The 16,783-nt window shown below is 46.4% G+C and overlaps 1 protein-coding gene across 1 annotated transcript in view; it reads right to left on the bottom strand.

Moving 5' to 3' along the window:
* Nucleotides 1-1,525: 1,525 nt before the first annotated feature.
* The window catches only part of LOC133114426 (glycogen [starch] synthase, muscle-like), a 29,152-nt gene continuing 13,894 nt past the window's right edge, over nucleotides 1,526-16,783 (bottom strand). The window contains exons 7-16 of the mRNA XM_061223796.1: nucleotides 16,108-16,225; nucleotides 15,192-15,312; nucleotides 13,930-14,036; nucleotides 12,268-12,327; nucleotides 10,371-10,563; nucleotides 8,056-8,182; nucleotides 7,488-7,583; nucleotides 6,476-6,639; nucleotides 5,028-5,108; nucleotides 1,526-4,472 (exon numbers count right to left, since the gene is read on the bottom strand). Of these exons, the coding sequence (XP_061079780.1) occupies nucleotides 4,173-4,472; nucleotides 5,028-5,108; nucleotides 6,476-6,639; nucleotides 7,488-7,583; nucleotides 8,056-8,182; nucleotides 10,371-10,563; nucleotides 12,268-12,327; nucleotides 13,930-14,036; nucleotides 15,192-15,312; nucleotides 16,108-16,225 (1,367 nt within the window). The 3' untranslated portion in view covers nucleotides 1,526-4,172. The remainder of the gene's footprint in view (nucleotides 4,473-5,027; nucleotides 5,109-6,475; nucleotides 6,640-7,487; nucleotides 7,584-8,055; nucleotides 8,183-10,370; nucleotides 10,564-12,267; nucleotides 12,328-13,929; nucleotides 14,037-15,191; nucleotides 15,313-16,107; nucleotides 16,226-16,783) is intronic.

Genomic DNA, 16,783 nt, shown 5'->3' with positions numbered 1-16,783 from the left:
ACCTTGTAATGTTGCCATGTTGGCACTCCGTGAGTCACATGCCATTTCAACTGCTGAAATGTATCAGGAGTGCAGTACATTCTATTTATAGGTTCAGTATTGTGGAAAACAACATTGTCCTTTCTATAATGGAGTTGTAGGTGCTACAAAAACACTGTGAAAGTATAAAAACTCACAGTCCCCAGATAAATCCATACAATCTGTATTAGGAAACTGCCTTTAAACAAATTATGTAAATTGACGTCATAGCTATACGCTCATTTGCATATGTCCACCTTCAGCAAAGCCCGCCTTGTAGCCAGAGGAAGCGCTCGGTACAGACGGTGTTCAGTTTGTTACGGAGGCGCTCGGTACAGACGGTGTTCAGTTTGTTACGGAGGCGCTCGGTACAGACGGCGTTCAGTTTGTTACGGAGGCGCTCGGTACAGACGGTGTTCAGTTTGTTACGGAGGCGCTCGGTACAGACGGCGTTCAGTTTGTTACGGAGGCGCTCGGTACAGACGGTGTTCAGTTTGTTACGTCTTCTTATGGATATCAGAACCTAAAATAAAACACTGGAAATGTGGAAAATATGGGCCCTTTTTAAATCTTGTTCTGTAATAATTTGAGATCCTATAGCTTCTGACATTTTGACAAAAATGAGTTGTAAATGTTGATACATTTTGTTCATAGGGCGCTAAATATATGTGAAGTTTTAAACAAAAATATTGTTTCAAAGCTTGACAAAATTCATTCATTCATTCATTATCCTAACCCGCTTATCCTGAACAGAGTCGCAGGGGGGCTGGAGCCTATCCCAGCATACATTGGGCAAAAGGCAGGAATACACCCTGGACAGGTCGCCAGTCCATCGCAGGGCACACACACCATTCACTCACACACTCATACCTACGGGCAATTTAGACTCTCCAATCAGCCTAACCTGCATGTCTTTGGACTGTGGGAGGAAACCGGAGTACCTGGAGGAAACCTACACAGACATGGGGAGAACATGCAAACTCTGCACAGAGAGGCCCCGGCCGACGGGGATTCAAACCCAGGACCTCCTTGCTGTGAGGCAGCCCACTGCACTACCCACTGCACCATCCCTGCCACCTGCATGACAAAATGCTACATTTAAAAGGTTGTATCTGCCCATTAATTTTGGGATCTTGGGACTTTGACTTTGAATGTGGGCTGGGCTCCAATATTTTTCCCCTTTGGGTAGCAGTTTTTGCAGAATATGCGTTGGCATGGCTTAAAGTTAATTACATTTTTATTTTCATTTTCGATATTGCTAATGTGATGTATCAAAAGGAGACACACCTTGCTACTCCATCTTATACCTGGCACCTGATACCTTTGTCTTTGTAAAACGAAGGTCAGATTGTAGGCGTGACACACAATCCATTGGCTGTTTCAGCTAACCTTGTTGCGTACATGGAAAAACACACGAGTATGTGAAACAACCATTTGGCAAGATGACATAATAATTTGAATCCATGTATACTGATTTTGTATGTAGAGGAACACCATTGAAGTCATCTCTGTTACCACTTTGCCTTTATTTTCCAAGTTTTTAGGAATTCGACAGTAACACAAACTTCACAAGCCAAGCAGCAGATTCACATTTCCTTCTGTTTAACCGTTCTCTCGCTGTCCATCAGCTGTCGGTTGTGTCTACAAATGGATAAAAAATTCAAAGCAGCGCTTTATACTGTTGTTTTACAGAGAGGACGATTTCTGCAGTGGTTCCTGAATGGTCCATAAGACACCACAATGGGCAACTCAGTGCTCGTAAACTCACAGACACAACGATCGCCACAAATGAAGTGAGCTAACACATGACGTTTTACACAGAAATACTGTTTGAAAGTAGGCACAAATGCTCAATGTAAAAGGTTGTATCTGCTTGGAGCCCATTCACTAAAATCTCTGAAGCACAATATCTCAAAACCACTCAGAATGCAGATGGAGACTTTTAATTACAAGGTCACAACTTGTTGGTGCTTGTTGATTAAAGTTTTCAGCTGGTTTGAGGGTCCAGTCTCTGTGTGTTTCAGTGCTACAGAGTGGGACAGATAGCCAAGCCACTTGCTCTCCACTGATCTGACTGTTTGGTGGACATGAGCCACTCTGCGTTGGGAAGGATCATGTAGTAAGGCACATTTTATTATGCACAGCACAGAGTGGTGCACAGAACACATCGCTTTAGTGCTTCTGAAAAAGGCATAAACAAGCTCACTGTTTGTGACAAGGAGCCTGAACATTTGCACCTGTGCCAAAAAACAACTGCACTTCTGAAAACAGATTAAATCCGAAATCTACGTTTGACATTTACATTTTAGTCATTTGGCAGACGCTTTTAATCCAAAGCGATTTTAAGTGCATAGGTTCCTCCACAATTTAAAGTACATTACAGAATTCAGAATACAAAATATTCCGAATTCTTATGAAAAGTATCACCACACTCATCCGCGCTATTTCATGTTCATAAGACATTTATTATAAAATGATTTACTACTTGCAGGAAGTGCTGCCGTGAAAGTGACAATAATCAGCATTAATTTCCATCGTTTATAAATCTTTCCCATGCACTTCCACACAGGAAACTGGACCCTCGTCGTGTTCCCCGAACTAACCGGAATCGGCGTGTCTGTTCTTGCTTCAGGCTGCTCTGCGCTGCCTCCTAGTGGCCGGTCGTAATCTGCGGTCGTGCGGTTTGTAGCCTGAGGTCAAACCGCCCTCACGGTCACGTGCACTCCCGAGTCCTCAGGACTGAGAGGCACCGGGGCTTTTCGTCAAGGTGCAACCCGAAGGCAAAGGCCAGGATTTCGACTGATTAACGAGGCTCAGATTGGGAAGACGTTGAATAAAGATAAAGAAATATATTATTCTATCTCGCTATATCTATATTAAATAGGTTAACCGCTCTTCTGAGTTCAGTGTCATTAGACTGACTGGCGGCTAAAAGCATAAAACAGCAGTTCTTGCCTTCATACATAAAACAGGAGTGCTAGTTGTTTTTATGTGGTACCTACATGGTGGGGTGTTACTACACTGGCTGTGCGACGTAATACTATGGTTCTGTTTCTTACAGTAGGGCTGCATGATATATTTACTTGAGGTTTTTTAAGCATAGTAAGGATAATCACCACCATTCAGCGAATCTGAAATCTTTTGTCTTTTTTTTTTTCTTTCGTCATACCTCGATGTGGTAGATAAAAAAGCTACACAAATTGCTTCCGGAATGTGAAAAAAAAAAATCACATGATCGCATGGAAGCTGCAAGGCCTTGCTGCTGATTGGCTGGCTTATCAACTTCCACGTGGCCTCTCTTCTCTGCCATTTGGCTAAGGTCAAGGGTGAGACCCATGGGGGTTTGTGGGTCCTCTTGATCATTGCACATGCCAGGCAGGATAAGCGATCGACGAGCTCTGGGCTTTGAGCAGTCATACCAGGCAGGTTAAGCGATCAACGAGCTCTGGGCTTTGAGCATTTGTCACCCTGTTGTTCCGGACAATGTTCGGCCTGGGGCGGTGCGATCGACTTTGTCTGTTTGTCTTTTATTTTGTGAGTGGTTGGGTGTGCTTTTTGGTGTGTGAGTGTTTCATTTCTTTAAAAAGAATAATAATAACACACATCGAGGTACGATTAAGAAAAAAAAAAAGATGAAAGCTTGCTAGGACATCGCATGGTGTGGATTACACTTCTTCCCCTGAATAAAATGTGATGAGATATACCCCTCAGCTGTATTATGCTGGCCTGAATGCTGACTCTTCATGTGTGTGTGTGTGTGTGTGTCAGTGTGTGTCAGTGTCTGTGTCTGTATGCGCCTGTGTGTGTGTGTCTGTATGTGTGCACTCAGAAATAAAGGTACAAAAAGTGCCAAAAAGGTAGAGATACTTGTCGAGAGTGTGTATGTGTGTGTGAGTGTCTGTGTGTGTATGTGTGTACCCGCAAGCCTGTGTGTGTGTGTGCCTTTGTGTGTGTGTATACACGTGTGAATGTGTGTACACACAAGCCTGTGTTTGTATGTGTGTGTGTGTGTGTGTGCCTTTGTGTGTGTGTATACACATGTGCGTGTGTGTACACACAAGCCTGTGTTTTTGTATGTGTGTGTGTGCCTGTGTGTGTGTGTATACACGTGTGCGTGTGTGTACACACAAGCCTGTGTGTTTGTGTGTGTGTGCTCAGTTTTTCTCGCTGGACAGCGAGCTGGGCTGGGAGCTGGTGGTGGAGGTGGGCAGGGAGCTGGGGGGGCTGATGCTGTCGGAGGCGGGGGGAGGTGGAGAGAACGGCAGGCTGCTCTTCCGCAGGGGGAGGGAGAAGGGCTGCCGGATGTTCATGCGGTCCTTCTCCGCCTCCAGGTCTTCATCGTACCGCTCCTCGTCATCCTCGTCTTCGGCCTCGCTGTGGTGAGGGGAGGAGTGGCGGGACAGGGCCGGGGAGGGGGGCACGGAGGCTGGCCGGGGGTAACGGAAGCCCTGAGTCTGTGGTTTGGGGAGTGGGGGAGAGGCAGTTTAATTAGTTATTTTAGCCCACGCTTTTATCAAAAGTGACTTACAGTTAATTAGACTAAGCAGGGGACAATCCCCCCTGGAGCAATGTGGGGCCTTGCAAAAGGGTCCAACAGCCGCACAGTGGCAGCTACACTGGGGCTTGAACCACCAAACTTCCAGGTGCCAGATAGGCAAGGTAACCTGGTAACCATGCACACAGCAGCTAACATTGCATTAAATTACATTAAAGGCATTTGCAAGTGCTCTTATCCAGAGCGATGTACAACAAAGTGCAAACCATAATCAGGGACAAGTGCGCTGAAAACTCTGGAGGGAAATACAGTTCCAAGTGCTAGAAATGACCACACAGATAAAAACTTGAACAAACCCACCAAGAACACACAACACACAGCAAACAACTGTCGTCACCAAGGAAAGATCCGGAAAATGGAGCGTACACTGCATTGAGTATGTGTACACAGCCCTCTAACCAGAACACGTGGTCATGGTAATGCATGCTAACGGTTAGCCAGTGCTCAGACTTACAGAAGCGGGTTCTTCAGGGTCGTAGCAGAATGTGTCAGGGAAAGCTTTGGCCAAGGCCATGTGACGGGCTGCAATATAAAACTGGAGGGGGAACAGGAGAGAAAATCAGATGATTGTTGGTTTGCAGTTTGGGAAAATGTCAGGTGGTAGCTTTCAATAGACACTGGGTCATCAACTATCATCAACCTCCTTGGCCTACCAGCCCCATCGCAATTACTGAGCTACGGTGATATCTTTCCCCTCGATGACGTTCCAAATCGTTTATTTGGAAAACCTATTGTGTCTCTCTGACAGTTTTTTTCCCTCATTTCTCATCCACATAATGGCTTTCTTGACTTTTACAGGCACAACTCTGCTTCTCATGTCGACAAGCGGCAATAACAGACTCCAACGCCAGTCAAAAGCCTAGAATCAAGACAAGATACTGAAAGCTCTCTGATACATGCAATCCAATGAAGTGGTTGAACACACCTGACTAATCAGAAAAACATGTGAAGCAATTTGTCCCAAACATTATGGGGGGGGGGTCTATATATAAAATGTGTTGTCATTTTTCCATGGTGAAACCAAAATGTATAATACTCTTTTACGGAAGCTGGAAATCTGCTATTTAAACACATATGAACACATCAAAAACTAAAATTGAAGCTAGATCCAAATCAATAAAAATGACTTTGTCTGAAGCGTTATGGAGCTCACTGTATATACATACACATATTCACTTTATTAGGTACACCTGCTCGTGAGCGCAAATAGCCTTCTCCTCCAAACAGTGAACTGCGTGACTGTAGCTCCATATATAAAGCATGTAGACATGGGGAGGGCGCTTTACAGAGTGAATTAGACATATCAGCCCAAAGCATATGAGGTAAACGACTCCATTGCGGGAGGAACCTGGCTATAGGGACATGCCCATTCTCCGCTGGCCTATGGGTTTAATGGAGTAATGGAGTATGGAGCTGGTCTGAACTGGTCAACCGGTTTCCAGCTGTTTAAAAACCTCACTTGAGCTGGTCTGAGCTGAGCTGGTCACACCATGTTGAGTATGGAGCTGGTCTGAACTGGAGCAGCTGTTTAAAAACCTAGCTTGAGCTGGTCAAACCATGTTGAGTATGGAGCTGGTCTGAACTGGTCTGAGCTGGTCTGAGCTTGTCTGAGCTGGTCTGAACTGGTCCGAGCTGGTCTGAACAGGTCTGAACAGGTCTGAGCTGGTCTGAGCTTGTCTGAGCTGGTCTGAACTGGTCCGAGCTGGTCTGAACAGGTCTGAACAGGTCTGAGCTGGTCTGAGCTGGTCTGAACTGGTCCGAGCTGGTCTGAACAGGTCTGAACAGGTCTGAGCTGGTCTGAGCTTGTCTGAGCTGGTCTGAACTGGTCCGAGCTGGTCTGAACAGGCCTGAACAGGTCTGAACTGGTCTGAGCTGGTCTGAGCTGGTCTGAGCTGGTCTCACCCGGCCCAGGTAGCGCCAGTCCAGCAGCTCGCTCAGCCGCTCGGTGCGGTTCCTCTGGATGATGCGCTGCCGCCGGCTCTGCTGGCAGAACTGCAGCAGGAAGGAGGTCAGCTGGTTGCACGAGTCATCCACCCCCCGGTAGCGCCGGTCCAGGATGTAGATCCCTGAGGGAGAGAGGGCAGGGAGAGGGAGGGGGGAGAGAGGGGCGAGGAGAGGGAGAGAGAGAGAGGGGGGCAGGGAGAGGGAGGGAGAGAGGGAAGGAGGGAGAGGGGGAGAGAGAGGGACAGAGAGGATGGAGGGGGAGACACAGAGAGAGAGAGAGGGGGGAGGTGGGGAGGGGGAGAAAGGGGGAAAGGGAGAGGGAGAGAGGAGGGGGGGTAGAGAGAGAGAGGGAGAGTGAAAGAGAGAGAGGGAGAGAGAGGGTAAGTGAAAGAGAGAGGGGGAGAGAAAGGGAGAGAGAGAAGGAGGGGATGAGAGGGGAGGGGGGATAGAGAGGGAGAGAAAGAGGGAGATGGGGAGGGGGAGGGAGAGAGAGGGGAGAGTCAGAGAGGGTGGGAGAGAGTGAGAGAGGGTGGGAGGATAGTTTAATGGAGCTTCAGTCTCAGTAACCATTGTTCCTCTTGTAAATTCTAATTTCAGAATAGGCTCTGGCAGTATGGCAGGAGGGTGAATGAGGCTCTGGCAGTATGGCAGGAGGGTGAATGAGGCTCTGGCAGTATGGCAGGAGGGTGAATGAGGCTCTGGCAGTATGGCAGGAGGGTGAATGAGGCTCTGGCAGTATGGCAGGAGGGTGAATGAGGCTCTGGCAGTATGGCAGGAGGGTGAATGAGGCTCTGGCAGTATGGCAGGAGGGTGAATGAGGCTCTGGCAGTATGGCAGCAGGGTGAATGAGGCTCAGTACGGTCTAGGGAGCTGAGGCGATGCTCTGAGACGTGGGGGCAGTGACGCTCAGCAGCGTTTTATTAAAACCTCCGTGCCTCAAAGAGGAAAAGGACAGGGCAGCAGAGTGTACCATAAGCAGACGGGTCAGCGATGTGCTCCTCCATGAAACAGCCGAAACCGGACAGGTTGGTGGAGATGGAGGGGATGCCCATCACCGTGCACTCCGCTGAGAGAGAGAGAGAGAGAGAGAGAGAGAGAGAGAGAGAGAAGGGGAGAGAGAGAGAGAGAGAGAGAGAGAGAAGGGGAGAGAGAGGAACACACAGGATGACTGATCAGACACACATATGCATAGTACACACACATACAGTATATAGCACACACACAGTACACAAAGATACAGTATATAGTACACACACAGAGTACATACACATACAGTATATAGTACACACATAGTACACACACATACAGTATACAGTACACACATAGTACACACACATACAGTATATAGTACACACATAGTACACACACATACAGTATATAGTACACACAGAGTACACACACATACAGTATATAGTACACACACAGACGGTACACACAAACAGACACACACTGAGAAACACATACACACACATTCAGTATACACACACACACACAGGCACACACACACACACACACACACACACTGTGTGAAGAGTCACCTGGTGTGTAGCCCCAGGGCTCGTAGTAGGAAGGGAAGACGCCTAAATGACAGCCCCTCACAAACTCCTCGTAGTCCATGGGCAGGAGGGGCGAGGTGGAGGACAGGAACTCAGGGTGGAAGATGACCTGGAAGGAAACCACAAAGAGGGGCGGAGTCAGCCTCCATCACTGGGAATGCAGAGAGGTCAAAGTTTTAATTATTTCAGGGGCTTATTCTGAAACTTGAAACGGAATGTTCCTTCTTGCTCCTTCAAATGTCAGTTTGAAGCCACGTCAGTTACAGACATGACAGATGGGGAGAGGTGGACCCACAGGTTTATCATTTATACACCAGGCTTTAGCAAAAAAAATACTGGGGCTCGTGTTTCTTCACAAGAAAGGAAAGTTTGGGAGTTCATAACTACTTCTAGCTCCTAGAAGGAACATTTAACGGGTTGGAATGTCCTTAAAGATGGCGGACAGCAGCCGATTTCCCTATAAAGCCCCACACACATCAGCCATCTCTTCCTAGTTCAAAACGTGCAGTGACGTTGGTTGTCTTATGGGGTGTGTTATGGGGTGTGTTATGGGTGTAACGCGGGGTGTGTTACAGGGTGTGGTGTTACGGGGGTGTATTATGGGTGTAACGCAGGGTGTGTTATGGGGTGTGTTATGGGGGGTGTTACGGGGTGTGTTATGGGGTGTGTTACAGGGTGTGTTATGGGGGTGTAACGTGGGGTGTTACAGGGTGTGTTACGGGGGTGTGTTATGGGGGGTGTTATGGGGGGTGTTATGGGGTGTGTTACAGGGTGTGTTATGGGTGTAACGTGGGGTGTTACAGGGTGTGTTACGGGGGTGTGTTATGGGGTGTGTTACAGGGTGTGTTATGGGGTGTGTTACGGGGGTGTGTTATGGGGGGTGTTACAGGGTGTGTTATGGGTGTAACGTGGGGTGTTACAGGGTGTGTTACAGGGTGTGTTATGGGGTGTGTTATGGAGTGTGTTACAGGGTGTGTTATGGGTGTAACGTGGGGTGTTACAGGGTGTGTTACAGGATGTGTTATGGGGTGTGTTATGGGGTGTGTAACGTGGGGTGTGTTATGAGGTGTGTTACAGGGTGTGTTATGGGGTGTGTTACGGGGGTGTGTTACAGCGTGTGTTATGGGGTGTGTTACGGGGGTGTGTTATGGGGTGTGTTACGGGGGTGTGTTATGAGGTGTGTTACAGGGTGTGTTATGAGATGTGTTACAGGGTGTGTTACGGGGGTGTGTTATGAGGTGTGTTACAGGGTGTGTTATGGGGTGTGTTACAGGGTGTGTTATGGGGTGTGTTACGGGGGTGTGTTATGGGGTGTGTTATGGGGTGTGTTATGGGGGTGTGTTACAGGGTGTGTTACAGGGTGTGTTAAGGGGGTGTGTTACAGGGTGTGTTACGGGGTGTGTTACAGGGTGTGTTATGGGGGGTGTTATGGGGTGTGTTACAGGGTGTGTTACGGGTGTAACATGGGGTGTTACAGGGTGTGTTATGGGGGTGTGTTATGGGGTGTGTTACAGGGTGTGTTACAGGGTGTGTTATGGGGTATGTTATGGGGGGTGTTATGGGGTGTGTTACGGGTGTGTTATGGGTGTAACGTGGGGTATTACAGGGTGTGTTACGGGGTGTGTTACAGGGTGTGTTACAGGGTGTGTTACGGGGGTATGTTATGGGGGGTGTTATGGGGTGTGTTACGGGTGTGTTATGGGTGTAACATGGGGTGTTACAGGGTGTGTTACGGGGGTGTGTTATGGGGTGTGTTACAGGGTGTGTTATGGGGTATGTTATGGGGGGTGTTATGGGGTGTGTTACGGGTGTGTTATGGGTGTAACATGGGGTGTTACAGGGTGTGTTACGGGTGTGTTATGGGTGTAACATGGGGTGTTACAGGGTGTGTTACGGGGGTGTGTTATGGGGTGTGTTACGGGTGTGTTATGGGTGTAACATGGGGTGTTACAGGGTGTGTTACGGGGGTGTGTTATGGGGTGTGTTACAGGGTGTGTTACGGGGGTATGTTATGGGGGTGTTATGGGGTGTGTTATGGGGGGTGTTACAGGGTGTGTTACGGGTGTGTTATGGGGTATGTTATGGGGTGTGTTATGGGGTGTGTTATGGGGTGTGTTACGGGGTGTGTTACAGGGTGTGTTATGGGGTATGTTATGGGGGGTGTTATGGGGTGTGTTATGGGGGGTGTTACAGGGTGTGTTACAGGGTGTGTTACGGGTGTGTTATGGGTGTAACGTGGGGTGTTCCAGGGTGTGTTACAGGGTGTGTTACGGGTGTAACGCGGGGTGTAACAGCACCTTGACCCGGTCTGCGGAGCTGTTGAACAGGCCTATCCTGCGGATGCAGGTGAGGATGGGGTCGCTGCTGTCCTCCAGCATGTTGTGGGTGCAGATGGGGGGCTGGCACTGCCTCTGGCTCCCAAATATGGCCCTCTTCATCATGGTGAAGTCCTCTTTATCCAGCATCTTCGACACGTCCGGCAACTGACCCCTGAGGGAGAGAGGGAGAGAGAGAATGAGAGTGAGTGATGGAGAAAGAGAGAATGAGAGTGAGTGAGAGTGATAGAGAGAGGGAATGAGAGTGAGTGATAGAGAGAGTGAGGGAATAAGTGAGTGATAGAGTGAGAGGGAATGAGAGTGAGTGATAGAGTGAGTGAGGGAATGAGAGTGAGTGATAGAGTGAGAGAGGGAATAAGTGAGTGATAGAGTGAGAGGGAATGAGAGTGAGTGATAGAGTGAGTGAGGGAATGAGAGTGAGTGATAGAGTGAGAGAGGGAATAAGTGAGTGATAGAGTGAGAGGGAATGAGAGTGAGTGATAGAGTGAGTGAGGGAATGAGAGTGAGTGATAGAGTGAGAGGGAATAAGAGTGAGTGATAGAGTGAGAGAGGGAATGAGTGAGTGATAGAGTGAGAGAGGGAATGAGAGTGAGTGATAGAGTGAGAGGGAATAAGAGTGAGTGATAGAGTGAGAGAGGGAATAAGTGAGTGATAGAGTGAGAGGGAATGAGAGTGAGTGATAGAGTGAGAGGGAATGAGAGTGAGTGATAGAGTGAGAGGGAATGAGAGTGAGTGATAGAGAGTGAGAGAGGGAATGAGAGTGAGTGATAGAGTGAGAGGGAATGAGAGTGAGTGATAGAGAGAGTGAGAGAGGAAAAGGGTGCAGGCAGAGATGAATTTCACGTCCCTTATATATACCATCGAATAATAAGGGATTATAAGGTTCTATATCTGCGTTCTGGGTAGTTTTGAGATATTGAGCTTCAAAGCTTTCACATTGTAACACAGAAAAACTGAAATGCAGGGCAGTTCTTCAGAGATCAAAATCATAGATACCCTAAGAGTATTCTAAATGTATTCAAAATTCCTATCAAATTGCCATATAAATAACATATTTATGACACCAACTAATTTGTCAAAAATGTCAGTTCATATTCTCAGGTCTTAAAGTGTCCTTACTTTTTCATATTAAAAATGCCCCATTTTATTTCACAATGGCATTTTGTAGCAATATGGATTGAAATGGTAAATTATACAGCTGTCTTGCTCACTTTGGCACACCCAGGGCGGGATTGAACCGACAACCTGCCGACTGAGCCAATGAGACGACTGCTCTCACCACCTGAGCCAATGAAACGACTGCTCTTACCGCCTGAGCCAATGTCGCCCCAATGATTCAACATTTGTTCAGTAATTGCTCCTCTAAATGCTCATCCACTGGCAGTATCACAATCTTGCCATGCCTTCGAACGTAATGATGTTTAAAATCCAGAAATCTTCTTTAAAACGATGTCGCTCCATTACTGTCAGACAACATTGTTGGTTGTCTCTAGTATTACTTCTCCAAAATACACTACCCCTGCATTATATTAGAAAGAAAAAGTAATGCTTTGTTTCAAACTGAACTCTGGTATTTGGAGTGTGAAAACAAACTTTTGTAATCAAAAGTTAGGACAGATGTCACCAAATCCACCAAGACTGATAAAGAATAGACACTTTAAATCTGAAGTGATGCTTCAATAAAATAATTCTGAATATAATGCTTTGTCAATACAATGAATCCAAAACTACTTTCAATAGTAATAGTATACCACTATGAATCTACAACTTTTAATCAATTTGCTGTGTAGGCTACACAAATGTACTTCTGCGGACGGTAGCATTGTTGGCCGACCAGCAGTAGCGGACGGACTCTTACCCGAGCAGTGATTCGTACAGCTTATTCCCGAACTTCTCTTTGACAGTGTGAGCCGTGTCCCTGTGGGATGTAAAGAGAGAGCAGACACGGCCGATCACAACACCGTCCAACCGCCACGCTCCTCGCTGCCGCTCTCCTGTGAGGACACAGCATGTCGGCCATTTTGGGAGACGCTTGTGGTTTCACTGCCTGCTGTACTGTGGTGAAATGTGATAAAATATTAAGCTCTCCCGTCAGATACGCCGTCAAGGACACGAGCTCCCACCCTGTGGGTCTTTGGCCGGTGGTGGGCTGAAGTTCTGAGACACATGAAAAAAATGCATTTACATTGTAGTATATAAAATGTATTAATGATACACATTACACCAAAGCATTCACAACGGTCAAATAATCACCAAATACACTACACTCAGAAATTGCAACAACAATAATAACACACAACTCAAGTCAGACATGAAATCCATTAAAAAAAACACACACAAAAAAAACCCAGGATTGTATACTGACTAGCATGGCTACATGAGGAGCTGTCTATAGGCCATATCTCAAACTTGGTGTGCTTACAGTCTCCACGTGAAACACTCATACACACGTTTGAAACACTAGCACATACATGCATACTCACATGGGCACTCACATATACATACAGTATGAATTACTCACACATACAAAATATTTTTTATTTAAAGTACATTACAATAAAGTGAGCACTTTATTAGGTATTTACTAGACTTATTTTTTAGACTTATGAAGTCTTCTGCTGCCTATCCACTTAACACTTGGTGCGTTGTGTGTTCAGAGATGCTCATCTGCACACCGCTGTTGTAATGTGTGGTTATTTGCATTACTGTCACCTTCCTGTCAGCTTTGACCAGTCTGGCCATTCTCCTCTGACCTCTCTCATTAACAAGGCGTTTCTGTTTGCAGAACTGCTGCTCACTGGATGTTTTTTGTTTTTCGCACCATTCTCTGCAAACTCTAGAGACTGTTGTGTGTGAAAATCCCAGGACATCAGCAGTTCCTGAGATACTCAATCCACCCTGTCTGGCAAAAGTCAAAGTCACTTTTCTTGCCCATTCTGAGATTTGGACTGAAAAACAGCTGAACCTCTTGACCATATCGGAATGCCTTTATGCATTTAGTTGCTGCCACATGATTGGCTGATTAAATATTTGCATTATTAAGCTGGTGTACAGGTCTACCTAATAAAGTGCTCAGTGCATGTATATTGTTTCACTTGTGCATGTGTGAACATCTTCGTTTTAGAAATGTGTTTTGTTTTTACTCAGGTTCCCTTTATCTAATATTACACTTTGTCTGAAGATCTGAAACCATTGAGTATGACAAACAATAAAGGCAATAATAACGGAAATCAGGAAGGGGGCTAATACTTTTTCCACAGCACTGTATAAGCTCTGTCTAACTGACCTATTGATTAAAGCAACTGTAATTGGGATCTCCTCAGAGAGTTCATTATGTTTGGCCTTTTGCAAACGGATTTTGTTCTGGTCTTTCTCCATTATCAGACACTGACAAAGGATCTTCCCCAGATAGGTAGGTTCTTCAGCAAAGTAAAGACCTGCTTCTTTGTCTAATTTAGAGTTTCTAAACTCACTATCTCTGAGGCTCCACTGTGCTTCTGCTGGCAGAAATTAGCATTACCAAAGCTGTTTGCGGATCGCCTGTCCCTTCAGCGTTTCCACATTGAAGTTGTTTGTTCTGGCCGGCATAATGAAGAAGGCTACTACAGTTACCTCACTGTGGTTCACCTGTGGGAGAAACAGAAGAGGGGAGGGAGGGTGGGAGGGAGGAAGGCGGAGAGGAGCATGGTGGGGAAGTGGTGGGAGAGTAACAGAGAGGACATTACATTACATTATTGGCATTTGGCAGACGCTCTTATCCAGAGTGACGTACAACAAAGTGCATACCCATAACCAGGGCTAAGTGCGCTGAAAGACCCTAGAGGGAAGTACAATTTCAATTGCTACCCGTACAACAAAGATAAGGACCAGGGCCTATTTTTTATTTATTTATTTTTTTTAAACAACAAATAAACAACAAAGCAAAAGTGACCAAAATTAACTATCCAAATACTACTTACCTAGCCAACTAAAAAATACCGAAACACAAAGTAAATCACAAAGACAACAATTAAGGTTCACAGGGAGGTAGGGAGGGATGGGGAGAGGTGCTGCTTGAAGAGGTGCATCTTCAGTTTGCGCTTGAAGGTGGGGAGAGATTCTACAGTTCTGACCTCAACGGGGAGTTCGTTCCACCACCGTGGAGCCAGAACAGACAGTAGTCGTGAGCGTGAGGTGGAGGTTCGGAGAGGGGGAGGTGCCAAGCGGCCTGTGGAGGCTGAACAAAGAGGTCTGGCAGGGGTGTAGGGTCTGATGATTTTTTGTAGGTAAGCTGGGGAAGACCCCTTAACTGCTTGGAAGGCTGGCACCAATGTTTTGAATTTGATGCGAGCCATGACAGGCAGCCAGTGGAGAGAAGTAAGCAGGGGGGTGAGGACCGATCAAGAAAGGTCCATCAAAATCTGAGATATATCTAATCAAAGGTTTGACACAGACACACTACACTGCAGTACAGACACAGACACACACTACACTGCAGCACAGACACAGACACACACTACACTACAGTACAGACACAGACACACACTACACTGCAGCACAGACACAGACACAAACTACACTGCAGTACAGACACAGAAACACTACACCGCAGTACAGACACAGAAACACTACACCGCAGTACAGACACAGACACACACTACACTGCAGTACAGACACAGACACACACTACACTGCAGTACAGACACAGACACAGAAACACTACACCGCAGTACAGACACAGACACAGAAACACTACACCGCAGTACAGACACAGGCACAGAAACACTACACCGCAGTACAGACCCTGAGCAGGTAGTTGAGCCGGGCCAGTGCCTCTAGAAATATATCAGCTCCTTTGTTAGAGAACTCGTATCTCCCAGCAATGAAGAGAAACAGACACTTGTCCAGGTTAAAATCCAGATGTCTGTGAATGGACAAACACGAGGAAGTAAGTTTCATTAAGCAACCCCAACATCCTGTTACACAACACGGCTAAAACCTGCGCACACATGACCACTGCGTGCACAACACACTGTGTCCCAATGCTGGGTTCATACAGAAAGGCTTGCACCAGGGCTACTCCAGGCTCTGTTACTGTAACAGGACTAGCCCTGTGGCCAGGTTATACTCCAGGCCAGAGAGTTGTCCAGCTCTTTTTACCGCTTACACTTTGGTATAAATTCAAGGTAACAACTGCTGACAACAGAGCCGCTCCAGGACCAGAGATGAGAACGTCTCGGGTGAAACCAAGCAGCCAAAACTGGCTCAGTTTTTGAAGCTCATTTCCTCATTACCTCATTTCTGTAGCCAATCCACTTAGAGGTTTAACATGTTGTGTGCATTCTTTTATGCATTTAGTTGCTGCCACATTGGCTGATGAAATACTTGCATTAACAAGCTGGTGTACAGGTCTACCTAATGATGTGGTCTAATAACTGAGTGAACGTCAATGGTAGCAAGATGCTAAAAATAAAAAGTCAATAATGTTTTTCCCACAAGAAAATTGCTAAAAAGTAAAGAAAAACGTATATGCCAATAATATGACCACGGAGAAACCTACACCTCTAAAACTGAGATTGTTTTTGGCACTTAAAACCACACAAACGTCTTCTAATGGATATGAGGACTGAAAATAAAACACTGTAAAAGTGTACAAAATGGGACCTTTAAGTAGCATGATAGCCCGTCCCCATACACACTCGTGCATGGTGCAGGTTACCCATAGAAGTGCCCCCTGATGAACTCCTGGATGCGGGCCTTGCTCTGGGCGTGCAGGTTCTGGAACTCGTGCACAGCTGAGAACTTCTTCACATTCAGCCCGTTGGGAGTCACAATATCTGCACGGGGAGGGCAGGGAGATACAGCGATTACACACTGATTACACACTGGGCTAATACTGCCTTACACACTGATTACACACTGGGCTAATACTGCCTTACACACTGATTACACACTGGGCTAATACTGCCTTACACACTGATTACACACTGGGCTAATACTGCCTTACACACTGATTACACACTGGGCTAATACTGCCTTACACACTGATTACACACTGGGCTAATACTGCCTTACACACTGATTACACACTGCGCTAATACTGCCTTACACACTGATTACACACTGGGCTAATACTGCCTTACACACTGATTACACACTGGGCTAATACTGCCTTACACACTGATTACACACTGGGCTAATACTGCCTTACACACTGATTACACACTGGGCTAATACTGCCTTACACACTGATTACACACTGGGCTAATACTGCCTTACACACTGATTACACACTGCGCTAATACTGCCTTACACACTGATTACACACTGGGCTAATACTGCGTTACACACTGATTACACACTGGGCTAATACTGCCTTACACACTGATTACACA

Source organism: Conger conger, chromosome 16 (assembly GCF_963514075.1).
Source record: "Conger conger chromosome 16, fConCon1.1, whole genome shotgun sequence".
Lineage (NCBI taxonomy): Eukaryota > Metazoa > Chordata > Actinopteri > Anguilliformes > Congridae > Conger > Conger conger.
The sequence above is the reverse complement of the archived record's forward strand: the minus strand, read 5'-3'. Positions and strand labels throughout refer to the sequence as shown.